Below are 27,253 nucleotides of genomic sequence, written 5' to 3'. Positions count from 1 at the left end.
GCTTGGCTTGGCCCCTTAGTTCCAGTGAAAGGAACTCTGAATGCTTCAGCATACCAAGAGATGTTGGACAATTCCATGCTCCCAACTTTGTGGAACAGTTTGGGGACGGCCCCTTCCTGTTCCAACATGACTGAGCACCAGTGCACAAAGCAAGGTCCATAAAGACATGGATGAGAGAGTTTGGTGTGGATGAACTTGACTGGCCTGCACAGAGTCCTGACCTCAACCCGATAGAACACCTTTGGGATGAATTAGAGCGGAGACTGAGAGCCAGGCCTTCCCTCCAACATCAGTGTGTGACCTCACAAATACGCTTCTGGAAGAATGGTCAAAAAGTCTCATAAACACACTCCTGAACCTTGTGGAAAGAATGCCCAGAAAAGTTGAAGCTGTTTTAGCTGCAAAGGGTGGATCGACGTCATATTAAACCCTATGGATTAAGAATCGGATGTCACTTAAATTCATATTCGAGTCAAGGCAGGTGAGTCAATACTTTTGGTTATATTGCATGTCTCCAGAATGTGCGTACACATGGCTCAGTTTGCTTCCAGGTACGCACACTTTACAGTCAAGTTCGCTTTTTATAGATCACAACCTTTGCGTGGAAAGTGGCGTACGCACGTTTCCAGCCCCGTTTTGTGCGTACGCAAGCTTTTCTAAATGAGGCCCCTGCTGGTTAGTGCTGATGATTTTATTGGACACAAAAATACAATTACATCTTAGATCACAAAAGAAAGGAATCATAAGTAAATTACCATTCCTTTTCAGGTTGTAGTTTAAGGGAAAATCGGAAATACAAAACAGCTGCAAATAAATAAGAGAAACAATTCATGTATTGATTGAATTAAAAAACATCTGGGCGGGTGGAATGTCAGATTAAGCAGTAGTATGCGACAAAGTGAAAGAACAGATATTTAGTCATTTTGAACAAATGTGCTTTCTTGTAATGTTCCAGCTTCCATTCCGTGCTGCAAGTATCACTTTTTAAATTATCAGTAACTTTAATAAAAGTCCCTTATGTTTTTTTAAAGTCCAGTAGGTTGTCATGGCAAAGTGATCCTTCTGTCCCGCTCAGCAGGCTCAGTGGGGCGGCCGGGGTTCACGTAGCTGCTATGGCTCCCCTAGTTCCCCCTCCATGGTCCGGACCAGCACATACAGCTCAGCAAGCCCCACCACAGAGGCAGCAATCACAGCCGATATTACTCGCTGGAGAACAAGGGACAGAAGCAAAAAGAGGCCAAAGTTAGGTCAACTTTGCATGCAGCTGGTTGTACATATATCTGACGTATAGCAGACATGTAAAGTGAAATGTGCTCTTACCGCTGCAGTGTCCGTGAACAGGTACTGACTCCCCATATAGGAACAGGCAAAAGCAGCAACCACTGTGACCAGGAAGTTAAATACGGTCGCCACCACTGCTTTGGCTGATCGCACTGAAGGAAGAGGGAGGAAAACATGTTTGTTTTCAGTATGAGACACACATAATCCAGCCTCCGGTCGCTGCAGCGGTGGAAATATAATACAAGCATCAAAATTATATTAAAATGTTTAATGCCAGATGTGTACCACTCTCACCTTGTCGTCCAAAATCTGCTATTGTTCCATTACGGTTGACTTCCTGAAGACAAAGATAATCATCACATAGAAAATAAATATGTGCAAAACTACAAAAAGCAGCATGTGTTCCTTTTTCAAGGAATACAACCGTCAAACAGCTGGTTTTCTCCGCCTCGGAAAGATAATATGCATTTATATGTGGGACGATGTAAACAGATAAGACAAAGCTATTCTTAATGGATAGAAAAACGTACCTGAGTGTTGACGTTGCGTGTCATTCTGTTGTACTCCTCGTTGGCCAGTCTGGCTTTGATCCTCTCGAGACGTGCGACGAGCTCGGGGTTCTGATGGAGAAAAGTCAACGCTTTCATTCCTTATCTTATATCAAGGCTCTTTATACGGGATATAGGGATGAGTTGCAGTTCCACTATTTACAGTACCTGTGTGTGTGTGTGTATGTATATATATATATATATATATATATATATATATATATATATATTCACTTACTCTGGGAGGCGTCTCCACCTGGGGCAGGTGCAGTGAGCTGTCCTCCAACAACTCATGCAGGTAGACAGGATGCCCTGGTGGAAGACAATGATTATAATATGAATTATTTTATTTCACAACACTAAAAGGACTAAATCCTGATGTGTTGACGAATGAAATCGTATTAATCACTGTAGTTGCAATGTTTTTTTAGTCGTTAAGGACCAATAAGAGTGTTTGTTGCTACAAATCTACAGTGAATGCCTCTTAATACGTTTACATTAGCAACGTTTTTTAATCTCTGTAGTTGTAACAACGTCTGTCTGGTTTAGGAAACAGCAGTCAGGAGTACCTTGGTCCTGGAGGTACTTCTTCAGGCTCCTGACGGTGCGGAAGGACACGGTTGCTGGTTCCGGTTTTCCGAGAGTCTCCTCCAGTTCTCCTCTCAATCTCTCCGGCAGAGACGAGTCAGTTTTCTCCAATAACAGCGTCGCCATGTTTCTGAATTTACCCCCGACGACAAATGACGAGGCCATGGTTTTATTCCGAAGTCTGGTTTTTAGTGACGCTGTTATCTGGATAAAAAACACCTTTTTGTCAAGTTTTTTTCTCGGTGAAGCACGATGTGACAGCCCGCACGTACCTACAACAAAATGAGCCGAAACCACCTGTTTTTAGTGGCGATACATTGAAGTTTAACAGCTTACACACAGCTAGAGGCAAATGTACAAAACCAAACACGCAGCCATGTTGTTAGTCTCGTGACGCGATGACGTATTCGCTCACATGACCGACTGCGTGAACTTGTATTTTGTTTTTAAGAACATTTATTGTTATTGTGCATTTTAAAATGTTCAAGTCTCCTTGATAATCGTTTTAAACTGTTAATATTTTATTTATTTGCAAATTCAACTCAAATGCTGCTCGCTGCAGGACACGTGACCTGCTTTGGTGCCTTCAGTGTTTCCTTATAAGCTCGTAAAGCCTGGTGTTATATTACTTTATTTGGGAACCTGATACTTCACCTATTTTAAAGTATAACTACACACCAACGCCAGAATAATTTATGTTGACTTCAGCTCTGCTTTTAATACAATCACAGACTGATGGAGAAACTTCTCCTCTTGGGTCTAAACCCCACAATCTATCACTGGATACTGGACTTCCTGACTGAGAGACCACAGTCAGTACGCGTGGGGGGGGGGGGGGGGGGGCATCTCCAACTCCATCACACTGAGCACAGGACCCCCTCAAGGATGTGTGCGCAGCCCACTGCTGTACACACTGCTGACACCAGGCACAATGACAACCCGATCGTCAAGTTTGTAGACGACACTACAGTCGTTGGTCTTGTTGTCTTGAAGAGGTCAAACTGTTTGAGAGCTGGTGCAGAGACAACAACCAGGTGCTCAATGTGGACAAAACTAAGGAAATCATTATTGACTTCCGAACATCACAACGGGAGCCACAAGCCTTTCTGTATCAGCAACCGTGAAGTGGAAAGGGTGGAGAACGTTTAGTTCCTGGGAGTGGAGATCTCTGAAAACCTCTCCTGGTCGAAGAACACCACTGGGCTAGTGAAGCGAGCCCAACAGAGACTGTGCTTCCTCAGGAAACTCTGAACAGGCCTCACTTCCTACCAGCATCCTCACTTCATTTTATAGGGGGGCAGTGGAGAGTGACTGACTTTTGCCATCTCCACGTGGTTCTCAAGCTGCAGTGCGGTGGACGAAAAGGCCCTTCACAGGGTAGTCAGAACTGCAGAAAAATCACTGGAGTCTCACTTCCCACTGTACAGGAGAAATTCCTGAGCCACTGCAAGAACGGGGCCCGGAATATTGTCAGACTCCTCACACTCACTTTCAGCTGCTACCCTCCCAGAAAGGCTAACATAGCATAAGATGCTCCACCACCAGGCTGCTGAACAGCTTCCTGCCACAAGCTGTCCGTCTGCTAAATATGCCAGCCCCTTTAATCTAACTGGACTCGGTCTCCAGCACAATTTTAAAATCTGTTTGCACTTTGTCTATTTACAGAGAATATTTTATATTAATTTATTCTGCAAATATCACTTTTTATTGTGCAACTGTCATTGATTTCTTCAACCACAATTATTTTATTATAGATGGGAATGAAAGGTGAATGTGTGAACCTGTGTACCTGATCTAACGAGAATCACCTTCTTGTTTTGTTGTTACCAGGTGTATGAACAAAATGACAATAAAGTTAAATTTGATTTGATTTGAAACAAACATTAGGTGGTCAGATATTTGAGTTTGAGTGGTTATTGCTCATCTTTTTAGCAAATCTATTAAAACTTCCCTGCTTTCTGTCAGATTATAATATTGAAACCAGGCTGAATTACTCTTGTTTTTGTTTTTTTGTTTTTTTACAAGCATAATGTGACAAAGAAAGAACTCCCGTCTGTTTAAAACAAAGAAAGAAAGACGTTCAAGTTTAGCAACTCGAATCTTCAGGTGTTCCCTGAACGCAGCATCAGTGCCCTTCTGTAAATACGTTTATGTGCGCGTGCCTGCTCCCTGGGCTGGAAAAGATGGCGGCCTGCGCGTTACGCCGAGGCTTGCTGAGCACTGTCAGTAAATACAACAAGAAACACACACAGAGACTCCTGAGTGCGGTTGATAGCAGCAGCGGGTTTGAGGTGTTCAGGCCGCGGGTCCAATGCCAAGCATGCAGACTGCCCGGCGACGTCCAGCAGAGAAGGTTCATGTCGTCACGGTAAGAGCCGAGCTAGCAGCCAGCGTCCTCCTCAGGCGATGCTAACATGCTAGCCGCTTTAGCTAACTACGAGCTTGGCAAGATGGCACCGTAAAGACGCTGGTCGCGTTTTGGTGAAGCAGACACACGTCTCCGGGTGGTGCCCGCTTCACGAACGTGAGGTGGAAAAACACGAGGTGTTGTTTGGAAGCAGAAAATGATATTTAAGTGCCGTTGTCCTCTGCTGGCCATTAGCTAGTGAGCTAGCCAGCCAGCATGTTATTGAGCAACACCGTCTGGTCGGATTGTCTCCAGCCCGCATGTTAAATCACACACATTGGAGGAGAATTCTTCTTTAGTTATTTGGCGTGTTTAAGAATATGATTATCATCGGTGCAGTAATCGTGAGTGCGCATTAGTGCCGTGATTATAACACCGTAATACTGACGCAACAGCCTGTAAATGATGTAAAGCACTGGTGTCCGTATCTTACGGTGAATTCATGCATCTTATATAGTTTACAACATAACACGTTTACTTTTTGACATGACCCTTTCGTCCTTGATTTGACTGTAAAAACTCTGTTTAGGGTTGATTTGCTGTTATAATGTTAACTATTGCATAATGAAAAACTTTGCCCTCCCCCACCAACAAAAACAGCATCAAGAGAAGATCATCTCATTGTGCTCATTAATCATAATCTCTGTATTTAATAGACGTCATTACATAATATAAATATTTTACGTATTTGCTGAGACATATTAAAACGTGCGTCATTACTGGACTCATAAAACTTAGTTACCTGCTGCCACATGCACATCAACTGATAATCACTGAGGTTATATTTAAATTAATTGAGTTCGGGGTTTATAACAACACATGCAGGTCTGTGGCAAGACTCTTACAGATTTGGGTTGTAGAAATTATTAACTAACTGCCAAACTCTAAGTTCAGCAAGTCCATGGATCTCACTTGTAACTGTTGCATACTAACAATAACGGGCCGCCACTTCAGCATAAACGTTCCGATCTATAAAACAAACTTGAGAAACTTGCAGAGACTCTGACCCATGCATATGCACGTTATGGAGACAGAAGAAACTGCAGATGGTGAGGTGCTGAATTGAAGCTAGATTTTTAGAAATGACCTGTGAGAGCCTCTCATACATTTAATTTCACTCCATATCATACGTTACTTACAGATTCAGCTGTGTTATTTCTGCTAGTGAGGCATAACTTTTCCATAAATAATTTTGAGTTTAAAGTCCCTGTAGTGAACATGACATTATTAATTCATGAATGATTTATTCGTTAGTGACTGATACAGTATACTGTATACATGGACAAACTGTAAACAGCTATCCAATGCCAATATCAGAGCACACTTGAGACTGTCTCTGTCTCCTCCTGTCACCCCCATCACATCGTCACCACCTGCGCAGACAGATTATGTAAATAACAAAGTGTTGAGGGGAAAAAAGCGTTTGTGTTTCGTGGCGATGAGCATGAGCTCATCAGTAACGTTACGACTGTGAACGTAGCAGGGCAGCGTGTACCATTTATTCTGAGCTGGTCGCCTGCTGATTAAATGGACAGGGGTTAGCCTCGAAGTTAGCGAAGACTCCGGTCAGGTTCACCTAAGGTGGTCTGACCGTTTTAAGGTGGACAAGCTGCTTTCCTGACAAGATGTTTCTCTTAATCTGCTAATCTTTTTTTTTTTTTTTGTAATTTTGTGGTAGATTATTGAGGGGTGCTGTTGTCGTATGTTCACTCTTGGCTGCTTGATTTAGAGAGACAAGGGGGTGAGGGCCCCCTCAGGATTTGGAATAGCGGAAGTTATTCACCACCAGCTTGTGCCTCTCACTTTTTATGTAACCTTTTCATTGTGTTATCATAATCTCCCGTCTAACCGCTGTCATTCCCCACCTTTCCCCAACAAGATGACGGCTCAGTGGCACAATGACCTGGCCTCGCTGCAGAAGCACTCCAGTACAGAAGTAAAAGGGGGATGCTGTTGACCTCGTGTTCATTGGCAGGGCAGGTTGTTGACCAGGGGAAGCTGTTGGCTCAGGCTGGTTCCAGGGTTTCTAACGGGTTTGTTATATTTAGATACTATTTTTCTCTGGTCATATTGACATTTCTCAGATTGGTAGCGATGTAGAAAACAGCAGAAGAGCTGCTAAAGCCTGTTAACTCTGATTTACAGTATGAACAGTGAAGTAAACTCATCAGGACATATCTGTTACCCTGCAGAAACCGTTTGTTTTGTTTGTATTGTGCACAAACTCAGGTTCATGCGTTGGCCATCAGTGGCGGTGCTGTAGTAGACAAAAAAAGCAATTTGGATTCAGTTGGACTTAAAGCATATTTCTCATAGAAAAAATTAGATTTCCTCCGGTTTTGTAATTATTCTTGTGCAATGCACCCATGATCAGAAAATAACCTGAACCCAACCTACAGTATAATATTAAATCCCACCATCCATATATCCACCTCATTAATCCCCACTCTTCATCTCTGTAGTGAAGATTAGCTTAGCAGGAAGCACAGAAGTGTTCGTGTTATTTATTTGAAGTGACCAGCTGTTGTTGTCAGCGGTAATTCTCTCTCTCTCTCTCTCTCTCTCTCTCCCTCTCTCTGTGTGTGTTGTTGCGAGGCTGCTGGCGAGGACACAGAGATTAGATTGATGTATTCCTGTTTGTTGACGTCTGACAAGTCGAGGTGTTTTATTCAATCTTGTCAAAGTTGTGATTGAGATTAGGACCAAAGGGGAGGAGAGAGGCCAAACGGTGGCAGCAGGATTTTCCCTGTAGGGATGAATGTAAATCGTCTCCGCAGGAGGGCAAATCCTGAAGCCTCCGCTATTCACAGCCGCAGGGTTTCCTGTTGAGGCTCCTTATGGATTTATGGACTGTTTGTCCATATAGGATGTTGTTTTGATCAAAGTCCCCATGTTTTGTATACAGACCTGCATGTTAGTTTGTGATCATGTTTTTCTTTTGATGCACACACACACACACGCACACGCACACACACGCACGCACACACAGGTGCTCAGGGTCCAGTGTGTAATGGTGTTGCCTGTATTTGGCAGGAGCAGGCCTGAAGGGAAGATTTTGGAGACGGTGGGAATGTTTGAGGCTGTGAAGCAGCACGGCAAATATGAAACGGGACAGGTGAGTCACTTTCAGTCATCAAACACACTCATACACCATCACAGGGGATTTCTCCCTCACTACAAAATCACTTATGTCAATATTGGACTTATTTTTTAAAATCACTGTGCTGTCCTGCGTTATGATCTGTTGATAAATCAGTACTTTTTTTTTATTATGATGGCATATTTGCATGATCCTGTCAAGTGACTGTAATCCCATCTAATTTTATGCTTTATTAAACCTCCTACAGCTATAATCTCCCTGCAACTCATCCCATGTCTGCTTGTTGTTGTGCTCTCCTCAGCTGTTTCTCCACAGTGTGTTTGGCTACAGAGGCATCGTCTTGTTTCCCTGGCATGCCCGCCTCTACGACAGAGACATCACCCCTCCCATGTCCGAGAGGTAAACATCCATCTCTGGCTGCAGACTGCATCAAACAGGCCCTTGTTGGCTTGTTTTTGTCGGTGAGACTTATGTAACCGAGATCTTTTTTTGTCTCCTTCAGTAAACCTGAACCTCCAGGAGCCCACGGGTCCAAGGAGGTGAAGGGGAAGACTCACACCTACTACCAAGTCCTGATTGACACTAGGGACTGCCCTCATATAGTAAGTCACTGCACAGTTTTGCTTTATTTCCCCTAGAGATCTTCTGTTTGTTTCAAGGTGTTTTATAAAACTATAAAAACAACAGTGGCACTATGCCAATGTTGTGCTGTTGCATAACCAGAACAGAGCTCATATATAGCCCAATGTCATAAATGTGCCTCAGAAGGCTTTACATCCTGTATCCCTGGACCTTCGCATCAGATGAGGAAAAGCTCAAAATATACTATATAGGCTCCAAAAGCCGAGTGCCATAAAGTCCCATTATATTTGAGAGAAGGCAGATTGAGGGAATGAGAACAGCATGGAGAGAAGCGAGGAAGTCGAGATGCATATTTATAAGAATGCGATCATTTATATTAGTATAGTGTTTTACATGGGTGCCGAAAGGACCAGTTGAGGTGACCAGCTGTGTGACTTTTGGTTTGTGTTGTTGACAGTCTCAGAGGTCCCAGACAGAAGCAGTGACGTTTCTGGCCAACCATGATGACAGCAGAGCCCTGTATGCTATCCCAGGTATGAATTAATGATAATACCATCCTCATACCATTCCTCTAAGGTATTAAACATTCAGATTCCTCTTTCTTAAAACGTTTGACCCAGTTTACCTTTTTAACTTCCCTTTTTTTGAGGTGGTAATTGTTGTTCTGGGGTGTCATGTGACCGCGTGTCTGCGTTTCTCTACTTCAGGTCTGGACTATGTGAGCCACGAAGACATCCTGCCCTACAACTCTGCAGAGCAGCTCCCCATCCAGCACGAGCTGTTTGAGCGCTTCCTCTTGTTCAACCCTGCCAAATGTAAACGCTCCTCGACAACATCCGCTTCACAAATCTGTTCAAATATCCACAGGTTCACCTCAGTGACTACATGCATATAATACACATTACGTTATTTTCAAGTAGTGTTTTTTGGGTAACATTTCTGACAGACTCCAGAAATAACACATATTTCTAGTATAATAAAGATCTATTTTTTGTCTGGGTGCCTGGTTATGTTTTTTTTTTTTTAAAGGACCAAATATGAGGGATACTGGAAAAAATATCAATTGAGGCTGCTATGAAAACCAAGATTGCATGGTTAATTGATGGAAAGTCTTGGCGCGACAGAGACAGAGCGTGCACGTAACCATAGTAACTCACTGTCACTCCTGCATGTTAGAGGAGAGGTAGAGACCCTGACTTGGAAAAAAAATACTTAGATACTTATTAAAGATAATAATAGATTTGTGTATATTTCTCACTTTCACCCAGATGCTCTTGTCTGTCTGATCTATGACCCGAGCGCTCGGTCATAGTGGTATAAAAGCCTTGTTTCACGCATCAATGTTATCAGATTATGTATTTGTGTGTCACTGTCTGTTATTGGGTAGGTTTTAAATTGTATTTGTAAACGGAACCGATCAGCAGGTTGGTTAAGTGTGATTGCCAGCTGAAAATGCAGTTGGTTCATATTTTGGTCTCATTCATTTCTGTATTTTCATAGTGATTAATGGTAGTTGTTTGTGTAGATTCAAGATGTTTTTTTGGTCTCTTATAAGCCAATGTCACCAACCACGAGATTCACAAAGCAATAGAAAACAGTTTTGTCAGTAAATACATGTGTGCTCCTGCAGCTCCTCCGTTCGCAGCCAGAGACACCCTGAAGGCGTGGCAGGAGAAGAACCACCCCTGGCTGGAGCTGTCCGACGTCCACAGGGAGACCACCGAAAACATCCGAGTCACCGTCATCCCCTTCTACATGGGCATGAGGGTAAATGACCCACGCAACTCTGAACTTCAGAAATGGCTTAAAGCATTACATTGCCCTTGTGAGCCTGGTTGGCTCTCTAAATGTTAATGAAACGTGTTTCTTGTTCTCAGGAGGCCCAGAACTCCCATGTTTACTGGGTGAGTATCTGTGGGGAACAGTTACTGAGGGAAACCAACACCACCTTCAGACCAGACACTGGTGTATTTCATGGTGAATATTCACTATTCCTGTGCCAGCAGGCTCCGTGGATGAAAGTGTGTGTTTTGTGCTCCTGCAGTGGCGCTACTGTATCCGTCTGGAGAACATGGGCAACGAGGTGGTTCAGCTGAGAGAGAGGCACTGGAGGATCTTCAGCCTGTCAGGAACCCTGGAGACAGTCCGAGGAAGAGGAGTCGTCGGCAGGGTTAGTACACAGAATTATTATAAATGTATATATAAATTACTCAAATAGTGTCGAGTCGTTTTGAAACTTCTCCAGTGCAATGAAGCTTGCATCCTTTTTGGATTGTAGTTTAAAATCCATACTACATACTTCTTCTTCTAGTACGTCCAGGAAATGATAGAATACCGAGCTGACCCACAATGACTTTGATTCTTAATTATTAGCTATAAGCAGCTTCTACATTTCCGTTGTTCCTCATTCATTGTGCATTAAGAGGACACTCAGGAGTCGACTATATGTAGAAAAACTTGGATACTTAAGTGGTTGTAATCGGCTGCGGTGGCCACATCCCAGCCGGACGCGGTGCAGCTGTGCCCGGTGGAATGCAGGTCTGAGCTGGAAGAACCCAACTCTGCTTAAAAGAATGACTTTTAAAAGTTAACTATTTGCTATAACGCATTCTGTTTGCTTATACAATGACATATAGTAAAATGTCACTTCAGTGTGGCCGCTCCTAGCAGACAGCTGCGTTTTCCCCAAGCAAATTTCAAGCTTCATGCAAACTTGATGTTATCAGTCAATCTTCTTATTTCTCACATGAATTATACGATGCAGCTCCAGGTAATGCAATCCCGTCAACTAGAAATGAGCAGATTGCAGTTATATTTTCAGATCGAGTGGGTCGGGCAGTAATATTTACATTGTGATTAAGAGCAGATGTGTTGTAAGTGAAAAGGAGGAGAGTTAACGATACATTCTCTAAAATGTACCGCAGAGCTGCTCGACGAGCGCATTTAGGGACGAGGAACGGCAGCAAAGTTGCATTGATCCCTTCAGGAGCTAAAAGTTTTATTCTGTCGAATTTCTGCATTACTCATCATAAGCAGACGCCACCTTAAGTGTGTACGGCAGCTGTGTAAAAGGAAAGTACAAGTATCGGGACTGAGCAGATACTCAATCACTCGGATCAGGTTTCGGGGCAAAAAAAGCTTGATCGGGACATCCTTTCTATATACACTCAGACTGTGAAGTATACTGTGTACAGTATACTATACTGTATTAGTGTAACGCCTCATTGTACCTGTGTTTGTGTGGCGTTACAGGAGCCGGTGTTGTCCAAAGAACAGCCGGCCTTTCAGTACAGTAGCCATGTGTCTCTACAAGCCCCCAGTGGTCATATGTGGTGAGTTGCTCCTTCTTTCATCAGTTTACACCATTCACATCACTGCTACAGATTCTCCTGCTGAGGACATCTTCTAGAAGCTTAGCACAACCTTTTGACTTATTGCACTCGCTGATCGTGCAACTTTGTATGTTTTTATATTTGCGCTTAGGGGGACGTTTCGTATCGAGAGGACTGACGGCTCCCACTTCGATGTTCGCATTCCTCCTTTCTCTCTGGAGAGCAACAAAGATGAAAAAGCGCCCCCCGCTGGCTACACATTCTAACTGCGAGAAGCCACCTCCCTCCTGTGAAGCCCCAGACACGCCGTCAGTCCCGGTCCTGTCTGGGTCGTCTAGAATTGTACTCCCACGTAACGTTGCCTCAGCCTTGTGCATAAAACTAGCGTGAGTCAGGTTATGCAAAGGGAACATTTAGCATTTTCTAGACCATCCAAACGATGTCCCTCCTCGCCCCTTTTCCCGTCAGAGTGCACCCAAGAGAATCTTGGCATCGATTAAGTTATATAGGGTAGAGAAATAATTGGCAGTTCTGTGCGTCTTCAGTGGAGAGTATTGGGAGGTGAGGAGTGAAGCAGGTGTTAACAAGCTGAGCTTGACATGCTGTGTGCATCCAATAGCCGAAATAACGAGTAAGCCACTACTTAAGCTTCGTGTTACAAACTCCTCCTTGATATTCTTGTTTGATGCATGCCTATTTTATCCTGGACCCTATTTTCCTGTTCCTGATGTTTTTGATTTATAATACTGCCCTGTCATAGTTCAGTTATGTCAGACCTCCGTAGGCCCCGTATGAGAGGAAAACCAGCTTGAATTGTTTAATTTTAATTTTTACAACAGTGAAGCGCAGTGTATGGAACTGTTTGACAGAGATCAAAAGATAAAAGACTTTTAATGCCAAAATAAATCAAATATTTGCAAATTAGGAACGCTATTTTTTTTCATATTGACTGTCATGTAATTTGGTAGATGCATCTTTGGCAGCAGAAGGTTATAATACCTTCTACGGTCTGTTTGAAGAGGTCTATCACGTCTCTTGGCTGTCTTCATTCATTTTTATTCTCACGTGGACAGCACAGCTGCACCATATTGATATTTGACATTAAAGTCCTGTTCTCTTGATCAGTGCTTCAAAACTCGTAATAACAGCCACTGAGATTCAATGCTGTGGAAGATCAAACTAAAAGTGTCAAGAGGGGCTCAATACTTTTTAAAAGCAGTGAACCGTGTATGTTGACAGCCAATAAAAAGAAAATTCCCTCCTTCGCTGGAAAGGAGATGAGTCTAGTCATAGTTGTCTTCGAATAAAAAATGCACACACCATAAAGTAATTAAGCCACGCTCATGGCAGTGTTGTGACTAACGGGTGTGTGTGTGTGTGTTTGTGCGTGTGTGTTTAATTTCCTCTCTGCTCTGTTAAAACCAGAATGATGTCTTTACCCTGTCCACACATGCTGGATGTTTAAGGCTGACTTCGCAAGCTTTGTGACAAGAAAAAATGACGAGTCTAAAATTTCTCTTCTCAGCGACGAAGGAAACCCAAGTAACTACTGTAAATAGAGATGTAATTAAAGGCAAAAACAAATAAATAAAACATTTTTTGGGAAAAAGTACATCTTGACATTTCGTTGGTGTGGTTTTTTCTTTCCCTTTTTTAATTGATGTTGCTTTCAGTCTCAAACATGCTCCTGTGAGTCGTCTGCACATGGAAATAAGGAGGACATGTATCTGTTGGATAAGGTTTAATCAAAGCTTATGAGCAAAAACTGCTACAATATAGCTGTTGTGTGTGTTAGAAACCACCACCAGAGGGCAGTGCGCTGCTTCCCTTGGTCATCTACTTATAGAGCGCGAGTCTCTGTACCACGTGATCAGATTTACTGCATTGGATGCTGAATAAATAGATATAACTCACATTTGTCTCAGTATGCCTATTTAACTGGATGTGCTCACTTGATCAGGTAAAAAACTGCATAAATAACATGACCGTATCCATTACGAGTGATATGACATATTTCTGGGGATAGGTTCATTGGTGACTCTAAATTGCCCGTAGGTGTGAATGTGAGCGTGAATGGTTGTTTGTCTCTACATGTCTCCCTGTGATAGACTGGCGTCCTGTCCAGGGTGTACCCTGCCTTCGCCCAATGACAGCTGGGATCGGCTCCAGCCCCCCCGTGACCCTAAATACAGGATAAGCGGTAGAAAATGGATGGATGGATGGATGACATATTTCTTATTACAGTTAAGAACTTTTAAGGTGGAGTTGTAGAGTTTTGTGTGACCTACTTCCTCAACAATATGCTAGAAGCGTTCATTAATGAGATAAGTTTATATTGTAGATTTATTCTAATTAAGTGATACTTTCATAATCAGCTGTATGCCGATTTTACTAGAAGAACACACATGATAGTAAAAGGTACGAATCATTGTGACCACACCTACGTGTGTGTGGAAAAGACCGACGTAACCCCCAATCAACGCGTTAATGGACGGGATTTGGCACGTCGCTTTCTCCCCGAAGAGTGCAAACTCGTGCTCCTCTCGCGCTTCCCTGGACCTGTGCTCTCACGTGCACACGCAGCGCGCGCCCCCATGCAGTTGAACAGAGGAGGGTGCGATACATAATTCAGTCCCATCAGGGGGGGAGCACATCCCTCGGTCTCTTCCCCTCACGTCAAGCCGCGGAGCTGCAGCCGAGACGCAGCGTCTGGTTCCCGGAGGAGACGCGGCCGCTTTTCCTGCTCCTGGAGCGGATGGAGGATCAACCCTTCGGGGGGAAAGGACGGAGAACGCGTCGGGGTTTGTTTCGGTCCGTGCATGACTTCCAGCGACAGGGGGGGAGGAGGAGGACGGAGCAGGAGCGAGGAATCTTCGCGAGACGTAAACATTGCCATGCCCTGCTTCATGCAGCACGTCCTCCGATCCGGTTCCGTCCGCTCCTCCGGGCTCCGCGTGGGACAATTGAGAGACGATTAAGAACTATCACGCTGTTGTCGACGGTTATTATTACGTCGCAGGTGTTTTGAAGTTGTGTGTGGGATAGGACGGAGGCTGCGACGGGCCGCTTCCTCTAGCCGTCCTGCATCCTGACTCTGCTGCGGCCATGCTGCAGGCAGCATCCTCAGACCTGTTCCCCACCTGACCTACTCTCTCTAGGGAACTTCTCAAAAAAACAAACCCCCTAGTGGTTTCACTTCTCTGTTGTGCAGTATTATTATTATTAGTCCATTTCACTTTGGGAGGGTATTGCTGACGGTGCCCAGAGAGATGTGATCAACTGCAGACACCCTGATCAGCAAAGTGTCTCAGACTTTAATCTGACCTGCGTCTGCTTGGTGGGACCGGCCTTGTTGTTACCACAGTCCGCAGTAACGCAGCGACCATGGGTGCCAAGCAGACCAAGGGCCAGGAGCCCGGAGGAGCCAGCCCTCAGCATGGCTGGAAGCGAACGCCCACCAAGGAGCGGGGCGACATCCTGGCCATGCTGAAGTCGGGGGACCGGCTGAGTCGCGGGGGGACGCCGCCGCCACCCTACCAGCGCCGCATCGGCATGATCCAGGAGATGATGCTGATGGCCAAGCAGGGCAAGCAGGACGAGGCCACGGAGATGCTCCGGACCCTCCGACAGGTAGCAGCTCAGTGTGTGTTGTAGGTGTGTGTGTGGGTGTTGGAGGGCGACTTAAAGGTCTCGGGGGGACGGGTCACAAAGTTCACATCGACTCGGCTCGGTTTCTCTTCCTTTCCTCCGGTCACTACTTTCAGTGTGAGCGTGTCGCCAGGCTCAGCTGACTTTAAACTGATTCAGCATGCTGACTGCGAACTTCCCTGATGAATGAGCGCCTCTCTGCCTATATGATGGAAGATGAGCCCCCTGGCTGGACCTGCTCAGTCTGGCAGTCCTATAGTGTGGAGAGAACTACAATTTATAGCCTTTCTATGGCTTTCAAGATTTGCACGGCTGCTGCTGCTGCTGCTGCTGCTGCTGTTGTTGTTGCTGCTGTTGTTGCTGCTGTTGCTACAGAGAGGAAGGGAAGCCCAGCAGCAGGAGCAGCAGACTGGAAGAATCTGGTGTGGCGCAAAAAGCAGGAGAATAAAAATCCCCAAAATGCCACCAGTTGAATTGGAGGATTTGGAGAGCTGTGAAGAAAGGGAGGATCTGAGCGTAGCAGTTATGTCAAATTATTTCTAATACACGTTTAATATTGCGATGATTAGGTATTGGAGAGAGAGAGATGGTGGAGGGAGAAGAAGCTATAAAGTCTCATCCCTGCAGACAGCACTGCTGCCAGCGTCGCCTGTTACCCCTCTATGACTCAACGTCAGGGAGCACAGCCTCCCGCTGCTACGCACACGCCGCTTCAGCTTGTTGTTTGGGCGTTGGGAGATTTCCATCTGCTGCCATCCTGTTCCCATTTGCAGTTTGTACCGATCAAACACTTTTAGATTATTAAGCCAAACGGCAAACGGGCTGAAAGACGAAGGAGCCCTCTCCATTCATCCTCATTAAGCTTGATGAAGCCATGAAGCCCCGGAGGAGGAGAAGTCTCTGGTCTGATAGTAGGCTGTAAGTGATTCTACGTAACTTTGGAAAGAGCCCGAGCTGCTTTCCTCTGCCTCCGACCTCGATGCTAAGCTATGCTAAGCTCTACCAGCTGCCTAATGCACCGACGACAGAGTGGTATCAATCTTCTCATCTATTTGTCGGAAACTGAAGTGTATTCAAACGAAACAAACAAACAATGAATTATTTAAAGGAACACAATAGCTATTATGAGTGAGGCTGGGTATCAATTTAAACATTTCAAAGTTGTGGCAAGAAACACAATCACAAACGGCAGTGACACTTTTGTTCTGGTACACTTTCTTTTTCCGGCCTTATTGTAGCATATTTAGGTATTTTCTGCACCCAGGCTCTTTTTAGGGAATTATAAAGCCACTATTCACAAACCTAAGATGTTGCCGTATCTCGTCCGTTCTCCGTATGATGAAATGCATGCTGTGCTGCACCATGCAGCGTTGCCTGTGCTGGTGTATCATTAGAGAGGAGATGGTATGTAAACTCCACACGGCCTAGCTTTATACGGCTCGAGGTCAAGCTCTTCTGGCCTCCGAAGGATTTTTTTCCCTCCGCTGCTGTTTGTGGATCTGGGGATTAGGGGAAAGGAAAACGTCCACGAGCACGATGCTCTCTGACTGGGGTCAACGTCAAAGATACGGAGAGACATGATGTTGTGGCCTCGGAGGATGAACGTCACTTATGTTTTCAGTCGTTATGGAAATTAGAAGAGCTTTGAGCTCCGGTGGATTGGATAAAGGCGATGACTGAAGATGAAGAGCGCTGAGAGACACTGAGGAAGAAAAAGAGAGGCAGCGGTGGTTAAAGAGAAAAACAAAGAGGGGATGTAACGGAGAAGAAAAGGGAGGGAGAGAGCTTGTTTGTGAGGAGAGCCGCTCTCTGCCAGGTTCTCTCCACGTTGCCCGGAAACCGTGAGGATGGCCAGAGGGTTCCTACTAAATAGACATTGACTGATCAAGCAGGAGCTCTGTTAAGAGCTAACGAGGAGACCACCTTCTTAATCATCGCCCTTCGATTAGCTCGACACCGAGCCCAGCGGCCGCTCACCGCTTCCTCCCGGCTGCCTCAAAGCCGTGGAAACCTCAAGCGGCTCTTATATCGGCGGCGGTTCCCCCTGCGGCCGGCAGCTAACAGGAAGTGAACGGTGAATACAGTAACAGGGCGCAGGATTGTTAACTCATCTTCTGGTATGCGACCAGGGTATTTATAAGATAATTAGAGCCTGTTGTGTTTTGCTCTCCATTAATATTTTAAGAGTGAAGCTGCGAGCCGATATGGTCTACAGAATATTGATTTTGTCTTTATTCTTTCTTTCTCCATCCCATTATTATTCCTGACGCTCATCTGATTCTGCGTTTTTGATTCTCGGCCCAGAGCTGCAGTTGCACTCAGTGTTGGTCAAACTGTTGGATGTCTTTGGTTCAAAGCTCATTTAAATTCATTCAAGTGCCGTTTTTTTCCTACAGATTGGTTCGTGACGACGGGTCCTCTTTTTCCTCTCATTTGCCCTCGAGCCGTCCCGCCGGCCACGTCCGTCGTCAGCTCCGTCTTTGTTCACCTTCGGCCGGGTTCAGACCCCCGTTTTGATGTTGACCTGCACTAGTTAGTGTGGGCGGTGATTTCCAATGAAAGAAAGGCCTGCACTGTTTCCCCCGTAGCATTAATATGTGCGTGTGTGTGTGTGTGTGTGTGTGTGTGTCTCAGCACACTGGGCCCTTAGAGTACCAGGAAGTAGACAGTGCGTTTTTGTCCATGTCATGTATATTTCATGAGAGGACACATTTAATAATGCATGGCTTAATACTGGATAGAGAAGACTTTTTCGCTATTTGTTTTACTGCGTTTCATTATTATTTTTTGTTTACCTTTCAGTACTGCACACCTTCTTACCAAACACACACACCTTCAGCGCTGCGTTGTGAATACATGAACTGCCTGTTCGTTAACCTTCTCCAGATTCATTTCACGTATTCAAATCAAATCCTTATCCCGCTATGAGGAGAGACACCCAGAGGGGAACGCACCTCTGACTCACCCTCTCACAAGAGGCACGATCACTCATTAAAAAGCAATGAATGTGGTTAATTTCTCTACAAATTGCAAATGCAAATCATTTAAGGGATAGTTTGACATTTTGTGAAACAGGTTATTTGCTTGCTTATGAGAATATTAGTGTCACTCTCACATCTGTGCATCTCCATAAAAATGACCTCATAGGCTTATTACGAGACCCATATTTACATCCGCTGTCAGGCGGCGACCTTTAGCGGCTGCGTTTATTAAGACGGAAGTCAGGTGACGTATTAGAAATAGCCACCAGGTGTTCGTGGAACCCGGAGAGAACCCACGCTAACGCTGGGGGAGAACGTTCGAATTGTGTGATTCCATTGTGTGATCTGAATAGTGAGTCTGACTGTGTATCACTGGGGCGTAACACACACCTGTTGATGCTCTCATCGTAGGACTCTCTCGTCTGCTGCGTTGCTATTAATGTGGCTGTCATCTGAAAAATGCAGCAGCTGATTCATACGTGCATCCAGTCCAAGCGCCTGTCACCTCCTACGCACACCTCCCGATACTGAGTGTTGTCCTGGAGCAGGAAACAAAGGATGTGTGCATCCGTCTATAAGTCTGTAGCGTCTTTTGTGTTCGTGTTAGTGATATTATTGTATTTTATTTCGCTATAACTGCCAGCAGTGTAGACTTTCCAGCCAGATTCCTCCATGTTTGTCGACATATTGTAGTTCTTTTCTCTAAGAGGGCGATATAGCTGTCACACGTGTATAATACCTCCATCTTGGAAATACAAACTGGAAGCTGACAGGAGCAGCTGGTTAGCTGGTTAATGGCAGGAATACGTCTTTCTTACATTCTGTAGACGGATGAAACGGGAATTGTGGGAAGGGAGAAGGGTGAATGGTGAAATGATGAGCGTTGAGGCTGGTTTTTCCTTTGATTTTACAGCACTTAAGGCACCCAACGTGTCGGGCATCAACGCTTTCCATTTAAAATGACTTGTGGTTGTGACAGACTTTCTCTCCGTCTGTCATTTTGACTTACAGGGTTGTAACGATCTGTCAACGTGAATTAGTACCTGTCATTTTCATTTTTAACGATGATAAGACGTAGCACGGGCGTATTTAAATCAAAATGAACAAGTCGTAATTGGAATCAGATTGTCATGCAGAGTCCCGGCTCTGTAAATGTGAAACATGCAAAGTGGATGGGGCCGAGCCACGAGGGCTTTACTGAATGCCACTTTTCATTTTGACATTCAAAGCATCTTTTGAGGGTTTTGAATGAAACTTGCCGTGTTTGTTCGTGTGGAGGTGCGAGCTTCCCTTTGTGTGTTTATCGCAGAGAAAATGTTGTTTTGAAAGGTGAAATACCAACAAATATGGATTGAAGTTATATATCCTTGCATTGAAACGTCAAATTTGGGGGCTTTGGACTGAGACAATACAGTTATTTTTCTGTGGTGTCCTCAGACAGGAGATTTCTCATGTTTTCATTTTGTTCTGAAGGCTGGACCAGCACAGCTTCCGTACTGGAAACCGGACTTACTAGACTCTGAACGTGGGAGCTCCTGATCCTGCAAGCGTTCGCTTCGCCGGGAGGAAACCGGAATCTGCAGCGGTGGTCCAGATGCACCGGCACCTCTCTGTGACCCGTGGCCATCGCAAACACTTTCCAAGGCTTCCAGTCTGTCAAAAGGACAGAGAGCCTGCTGATTTTTCCGTCCTGGTTTTAAAAAAAAGAAAATATTCTTTTAACGCGACCTCCACGTGCAGCATGTTAGCTGTCAGCAGCGCAGCACCCATGAAGTCTACCGTCAAATCCCAATGTGCGTGCGTTCCCGTTAAGTGCCTGAGGGTTCAGGTCTCCGTCAAACCCTTTATGCCCACTTTCCGTAAGTCAGCATCGGTGCTGACTTTGCCTGAGGGAATTACCCACAGTTCATAGCGTTGCAACGTGAAACACGGGCTTACCAGGAGAATTTTAAAAAGAGGTCTATTACATTAACATTAAATATTTAATATGGAACATAAAACACTTGAAATCATAGTAAATACATGATTTGACAGGTACGTCTGGGATGATTAGAGTCTGGAAGACGTTCAGATCAGGCTGTAAAACACTTTTAAATAATATATTTTGTGTCATCAAAGTAAAGTGACATGCCGAGTGCTGTCCTATTTGTATCTCACACTCATCACCAGGTGACGTCAGTGAAGTCCCTGAGGGTTCAGGGCTTAGACCTTAGGGGGGGACAGTGGGATTGGGCTATGTAGGAAACACTGATCTGAAGACCAAAGCAATGACAGACAGTTGGTGACTGAATGCCAATTATTTTTGATGAGCTTGTTCCGTACTGCCACAATCAAGCTGTATTATCCACTTGTAATTTTCGAAATGTCAATGAGCAGATAAACAAGACTTTTACCGACCACATTCATGATCCACGGCTTCATTTTGCACACCGAGTGAGTGACGTGTCCAGGTTTCTCATGACTTTTAGGCTGGCTGCTATGAAATGAGCATATTCATCGTACCAAAGGAGTCTTCACTTTACTCCCACATTCAGCACAAACGTTACATTTTTTATCTAAGAACAGCATCGTTCTGTGCATGACTCACTGTGGGGTTTTTTGTTTTTAAATTCATATTTTTTTGCAGATGTTTTCTTCTTTCTTTGGCATGATGATTGATCTGCAATCTGCATTATGGATGTCATACAAATGTAAGGTTGACTTTGTGCAGCCATCACTGCACAGACTTTGACCGGCAGCAGCGTTGGCCGCATTCCAAATCACACAATTTATCTTTTTACTTTTAGTACATAGGCTACTGCAGCTGCAGGGGGGCGGGGGGGTTGTAAGACATCCTGGTATTTTTGGCACACTATGACGTACTACTCGTTTTCTGGCATACGTATGGTGTGATATTGGCATCGGGGTGTTTGTCACAGTCGTCTGCCAACAGGTTGATGAGTGGGCTTTGATGGTGCTTTGATACGTGACACATTTTGATTTTCCCTCAGCAGCGATGCAGCAGGGCTTTAATTTAACACCTGAGGGGGTCAGCAAGTTGACGAGGCATCATGGGAAATGTAAAAGCCTTCAAGTTCTAATTTGCACTCACACACAAGCAACTTATGTGTATACATTTGTGCATGAATGAATTTGTACCTTTTTATTTTTGCTTGTAAACAAAAACAACCCTGAGTGTTCCCATGTGTATTAAATCATGTGTATAAATAGATTGCCTCGCCTTGCTTATATGAGCGTTGCCTATATAAGTGCTCTACGGTATGTACAACTGTGTAAGTGAGAATATGATGGTCTTATCTAATGTGTGTGTGTTTGTGTTGTGTGTGTGTGTGTGTGTGTGTGTAGGACCTGGGCATGGAGTCAACCTCCCTTGATGACGTGTTGTACCGCTACGCCAGCTTCAGAAACCTCGTTGACCCAATCACGCACGACCTGATTATCAGCCTGGCACGATACGTCCACTGCCCCAAGACGGTAGGACACACACACACACACACACACACACACACACACATCATCTCACGGGCAACATACACGTTTGTGCACGCTCACGTACACTCCCGCGGGGCGATGATTCATGTGCTAGCTGCTATCTTCCCGACTCATTTGTCCGACACTATTAGGTTACGGAAGTGCTCTAAGTGGTTGTGTGTCTGCGTGTCCTTGAGGAGCGCGGCTCCTTGTGTTTGTCCATTCATGTTGTCCACTGAGCGAGAGACAGCAGCCATCCTGGGTGAATAATGCAGGGAGGGGAGGAGGATTGATGGAGAGGAAGATAGGTATTAAAAAGGCCTGATGGGTAATTGTAGCATGGTGCTGAAATGCCGTCGCCCCCCCACTGCTGGCTGCATTTAACAGTAATGTAGATTTGAGAAATGGCTATCATAATATTGCTAGATGGCTGGATGACATCTTTCCTGCTGCTGAACTCACCATGACTGCATGAAAGACCAATTTTCATACGATGTATCTCAATTAACAACAGGATGCTGGAGAGATATGGGTATTTAATCTGAATTTAAAGTAATTATGTTAGTAGTGTAACTTTAATCAACAAAAACTTGCAAGAATGACACAGCAACTAATTGATAATGTGGAATAATTAAACCTATTAATGTATTAATGCAGGTGAACAACTTGCATATCGATGTTGCATTCAGTAACGATATCTCTGTATAGTGATATAATGTAACCAGTAATGTTCGCTAACGTGACCGGTTTCTGAGAGGGAAAATGTAAAAGACCTTTGGTCGAAACCTTTTGTTGCAGTCGCACAGAAAAAGAAGTGGCTACAAAACGCATCCGGCATTCAAAAGACACCAAGATAGCCTTTTATTTGAATTCACGAACATGTTGTATTCACTGCAGAATGAACCAGATTAGTATTGTAGGGCCCAGAATGTAGCGTGGAAGCTAAAAGAGAAACGCTCATTATCGGCATACAGGAAACATTCTGAGAGAGGCTCTTCACACGGCGCTGCAGAGGAATTTGAAGGAAAGGGTTTTTTGTGTGTGTGTACAGTTCCTGATGGGGGCTGTAGAGGCGGGCAGGGAGGATAGAAACACCAGAGGGGGGGGTTTTTATGTGCAGACATAAAGGATACGAGAGAGCGAGAGAGAGAGGAAGTACACAAGGATACAGGGAGAGGTGTTATTTCCCCCGATCAGGTCCGTACATCCTGACTCTTTTGATCGCTGTGCATTTTTACTTTGCTGAAGATATTTGAGACGTCACTGTCCATGCACCGTCTCTGAATCCCTCTCATTCCAACATCATCAAGTACAAATTTAGATGCAGAGCCTAATCTGCACACTTGTCATCTTGTCACTGGTGAGGTTATATAACATGCAGCTTCTCTCTTAACTAATTATTTTCATTTAAATGACAATATTTCAACTCCTTGAGACCTTTTCACGCCGTGACGAATAAACCAAACGTGAAACACTCACCTGTGAACATCATATGTCTTGGGCTTTTATTGTGAAAGGTAAGACTGGAAGGGCTGGATCTGGTCTGTGTCGCCTTCGTCAGGGTTAAAGAATTAACCATGCCTTTAACATGCTGACCCTAATCAAAGTAATCTAGTAATCTCGCAGTCTGTCGTTGGACGGTTCACTGTTGCAATGCATGTTGGGACGGTTCACTTCATCATTTCTCACCTCCACAAAGTCCACATGCTGTCACACTTAGTATGAATATGCTGATACGTGGCAACATAACTGATGGATTACAGACAATTCATTGTTGGTTTCTCCTAAGTGGCACTAAAGACTCAAAATCACTTAAATGAGTAATTAAGATATCTCACATATGAATTACTGACTCAGAATAGTGGATTTAAGGTTGTAGAGGTACCTGACTGTAGATTCATGAATTGCTGCAGCCCTAAAGACTGCAAAGGCATACAGACACATGGCTTGACGTCCACAGAGGGAGTATGTTTAAAGAGCCTGGTTTTCCCCAACACAACGTTCACTGATTGCTGCCCATTTCACTGCAATCCCACTGTGTTATTTTACACATCTGCGTGTGTGGATATGGCTGCTGTTCTTCTGACTCAATCTGTACCAATTTTGTTGTTTATGTGCTCACGAAAAAAAGATCCGCGAACATTACCTTTGCCAAGACGCTGTGACAGAATGCGTACCGTGACTTTAAATGGATGTCGCGTACGCCTTCAGTCCAGATAACGGAGAGCTGATTGAATGAACCGTGGCCACCTCACAACCTGATTAATCTGTCTGATTAATAGAAACCAAAACTGCTGGACGGATGATTACATCTTTAAATAAGAGACAGGATTTGTAGATTGAGGTAGTTGCGTTAAATAGAAATATAATCATTAATTACATCTGTATTAATCCTCTCTATGCTACATTTATGGATAAATCATAGCAATCAAGCAAAACATTGCTGTTGTTTGTAGCAATATGAGGATACTAAATATGAGTAGACTAATATAGTAAATATGATATATTTCAGATGTTTAATCCAAAGTATGCAATGGCTTTATTTAGTTTTCACTCCTGCACAGCATACATCATACATACAATGCACTGCATGGTGAATCAATAATGCTGCTACCATGAATAATAAAACATACCCATGCACACTAGAGTGTTATTAGATTCTTCCCATAGACGGGTATGGATTGATTCTAGAGTAAATATGAAATCAGTCAACTGCATTCTCGCCATCTGAGGTGAATAAATTGGCCACTCTCCGAGTTATTGGTATTGAACTGAACCTACAAGTCCAGTCTGTGTGGACAGATTGCGTCACAACTGTGCAGAATGCACAGGACACGTGTGTAATTGAGATCAAAATGAAGGTCAAGTTGGAGGATGGGTGTAGCCCGAGCCAGGTCTGTGGCTTAGTAGTGATGCGGAGCAGCAGTAGCAGTATAAAGAACCGTGTATGTGTGCATGCAGCGCCGATGGAGGAGCAGCAGGATAGAGTCTGAACTCTGAGGCTCACAGGGAAGAGCAAAAGGCAGCTCAGGGCTGACGCCGTTAGCTTTAGCAAAAGAACATTCGGTTCCTGTTAACTCACTAATCCTCACGTTGCCGGTCGAAAAATGCTCACAGTGAACAAACACACACACTGATGACAGTTGGTCGATTTCATCCTCAGACCCTTTTCTTCTCAGTCTGACACAGCGGCGGGCGGCGAGAGTGTGAAAGCTCTATTCACTGCAGTGCGACTCCAGCAGAGCAGGGGGTCGTGGATCTATACCGACAGCAGCTGAAGTCTCCACAGCTGCTGTGGTTCTTTATCCGTTATTTTCTCTTTTAACTCCTTTATCCGTCCCGATTCACACCCTTCCGTCTCCTGTCTGCAGCTTTAAGCTCATCTCTGTTTCCCACTTGTCTTTGTGGCGTCTGCCCAGTGCCGTGTTCAAATAGTGACATAGTCACATGTCGGCTCTGATATACGCTGACTCATCACGGTGAAGGTCAGGTGGGTCAACTTGTAACCAGAGGTGGGTAGCAACGCGTTACATTTACTCCGTTACTTTGACTTAAGTTACTTCTTGGATATATTGTACTTGTAAGAGTAGTTTTAATACAACCTACTTCTACTTTTACTTGAGTGTATTTGTGAATGTCTTTTATTCCGCTACATCCGCTGGTTACTTTCATTTTTTTTAGGACTTATTATTGTCATATTAAGTCTATTTGTCTTATTAAGGAATAACGGGGATGTAGTTACTCTGAGTACAGTTGGTCCTCTACTGAACTCACAGCCAGATAAAAGTAAACCACGTTAAAATGCACCAGAATACAGGAAGTAAAAACTGTGGAACACTTTGCCTTAATTTATGTTATTTTGTAAAGATTGAATTTATTATTGTTTTAGTTAGAGGGATATTGTTTGGCAATATCTACATTTGCACATTAATATTTTGAGTATTTAACATAACAGTGAATCAGAAGTAGCTCAGGAGTTACAAATACTTTCTTACTCTTACTCAAGTAACTACTATGACTCCTTTTTACTTCTACTTGAGTAAAATGATTTCAAAGTAACAATACTCTTACTTTTGGTTACTCTACCACCTCTGCCTGCAACCTACATGTGAAAGACAACATCGATTGTGTGAATGCAATAAACACTCGAAGAGCTTTTAAAAAATATCCCTCCATGTTGTAGAAGGTAACTCCCAGCCCGGGAGACATCAGGGTCCCATCTCCGCCCCTGTAGAGCACACAACACATGCTCTGAGATCAGCCATGTTTCCAGATGTCTGCCCGGTCTTCCCCCTGCACCTCCTGGCCGCTTAAACGAGAGCAATGAGATTGAATTAACCAAACAATTCATCTTGAGAATGGAGGAACGGTTTCGCAGTAATATACCAGAGCATACGGGGCATGCGGTGAAGAATAGGCCTAGAGTCATGCTTCCATTTGTACTGTGCAAAATAACTTCATCAGCAGGCTGGCCTGAGGGGGAGGAGGAGATACGGAGCAGACAGATAAATACGACTGAGGGATGGAGACGGGAGAGGTCATCGGTGCTCTGGAGACGGTGCAGACTCATGTGTTATGTATCGATAATGTCAGGAGAGAAGAGGGAAGAAAAGAGAGAGGTAGGACAAGCAGGGGAAAGGAGAGAAAAAAGACAAAGGAGAAGCAGAGAGAGAGATCTGGATACAGGTTTATTCAGTGCAGGTTACAGTTAGAGTAGCAGAGTGCTGAGACAAGATAAGGGAGAATATGAAAAATTATGAAAATTAGTTATTTCACTATGAATCTAATACGATGCCTGTCTTTTTTTGCCACGTCTGACCACACGGACACATGAACGAGAACATCTTCACAGTTTCTCTGTGGAAATAATTATCAAGTTAGGAAGAAGAAGTACTTTTTTTCTACTTCCCCCTGGGCTTCGATTCATTCACTTTCACAAATGCTGTTATTGTTTTTTTTTTTTTATACAACTTCTGCCCTTCAGTATTTTACATAGCAAAAACACATATATATGCACTCACACATGCACAGACGTTTAGGGAACCGAGTGTCTTTGTTGATATCACCTCTTCCCCCAAACATCTGGTTCAGACTGGATACGCACGCACACACACACTTTTGGATGGTGGTGGAACATAAACGTACAACTCCGTCACTTAGTGGCTCAGAGTGGATGTGATGTAGAATGCTAGGTGGCAAATAGGGAGTAATTATATACACAGCCAATCAGCGCAGCATGCAGCGCTCAATTCCCCAGCTTCACTGTGTGTGTGTGTGTGTGTGTGTGTGTGTGTGTGTGTGTGTGTGTGTGTGTG

General features: G+C 44.2%; 3 protein-coding genes across 4 annotated transcripts in view; 2 read left to right on the top strand and 1 right to left on the bottom strand.

The window, feature by feature from the left end:
* Nucleotides 1–1,103: 1,103 nt before the first annotated feature.
* On the bottom strand, nucleotides 1,104–2,818 carry vma12 (vacuolar ATPase assembly factor VMA12). Its single transcript, XM_084018851.1, has 6 exons — nucleotides 2,399–2,818; nucleotides 2,068–2,141; nucleotides 1,812–1,901; nucleotides 1,576–1,618; nucleotides 1,321–1,433; nucleotides 1,104–1,206 (listed from the first exon to the last, which is right to left on the bottom strand). The coding sequence occupies exons 1-6, from the start codon at nucleotides 2,580–2,582 to the stop codon at nucleotides 1,111–1,113; spliced, it is 600 nt and encodes a 199-aa protein (XP_083874977.1). The 5' UTR covers nucleotides 2,583–2,818; the 3' UTR covers nucleotides 1,104–1,110.
* A 1,754-nt stretch (nucleotides 2,819–4,572) lies between these two features.
* poldip2 (polymerase (DNA-directed), delta interacting protein 2) lies at nucleotides 4,573–13,219 on the top strand. 2 transcript variants are annotated; one of them, XM_084020110.1, is made up of 11 exons: nucleotides 4,573–4,785; nucleotides 7,864–7,939; nucleotides 8,226–8,323; nucleotides 8,427–8,526; nucleotides 8,964–9,039; nucleotides 9,214–9,321; nucleotides 10,137–10,273; nucleotides 10,384–10,410; nucleotides 10,551–10,676; nucleotides 11,759–11,838; nucleotides 11,990–13,219. In XM_084020110.1, exons 1-11 carry the CDS (start codon nucleotides 4,601–4,603, stop codon nucleotides 12,102–12,104), a joined length of 1,128 nt encoding a protein of 375 aa, XP_083876236.1. In that variant the 5' UTR covers nucleotides 4,573–4,600; the 3' UTR covers nucleotides 12,105–13,219. The 2 variants fall into 2 exon arrangements, with proteins under 2 accessions (XP_083876236.1, XP_083876235.1); XM_084020109.1 differs by having other exon boundaries at nucleotides 7,858–7,939.
* A 1,231-nt stretch (nucleotides 13,220–14,450) lies between these two features.
* Nucleotides 14,451–27,253, top strand: part of lrrc75a (leucine rich repeat containing 75A) — a 31,812-nt gene continuing 19,009 nt past the window's right edge. The window contains exons 1-2 of the mRNA XM_084019195.1: nucleotides 14,451–15,468; nucleotides 21,813–21,941. Coding sequence (XP_083875321.1) covers nucleotides 15,223–15,468; nucleotides 21,813–21,941 — 375 coding nt within the window. The 5' untranslated portion in view covers nucleotides 14,451–15,222. The remainder of the gene's footprint in view (nucleotides 15,469–21,812; nucleotides 21,942–27,253) is intronic.

This window comes from Eutrigla gurnardus, assembly GCF_963514095.1.
Source record: "Eutrigla gurnardus genome assembly, chromosome: 10".
In the NCBI taxonomy this organism is placed as follows: domain Eukaryota; kingdom Metazoa; phylum Chordata; class Actinopteri; order Perciformes; family Triglidae; genus Eutrigla; species Eutrigla gurnardus.
This window is presented reverse-complemented; position numbering and strand designations above follow the sequence as displayed.

Coding starts and splice junctions, on each gene's coding strand:
- poldip2 (XM_084020109.1), top strand. CDS start 4,601: ATGGCGGCCTGCGCGTTACGCCGAGGCTTGCTGAGCACTGTCAGTAAA. Junction 10,274..10,383: donor CCTTCTACATGGGCATGAGG/GTAAATGACCCA, acceptor TCTTGTTCTCAG/GAGGCCCAGAACTCCCATGT. Junction 10,411..10,550: donor AGAACTCCCATGTTTACTGG/GTGAGTATCTGT, acceptor GTGCTCCTGCAG/TGGCGCTACTGTATCCGTCT.
- vma12 (XM_084018851.1), bottom strand. CDS start 2,582: ATGGCCTCGTCATTTGTCGTCGGGGGTAAATTCAGAAACATGGCGACG. Junction 1,902..2,067: donor AGGTGGAGACGCCTCCCAGA/GTAAGTGAATAT, acceptor TTTCTCCATCAG/AACCCCGAGCTCGTCGCACG. Junction 1,207..1,320: donor TGTTCACGGACACTGCAGCG/GTAAGAGCACAT, acceptor CTTGTTCTCCAG/CGAGTAATATCGGCTGTGAT.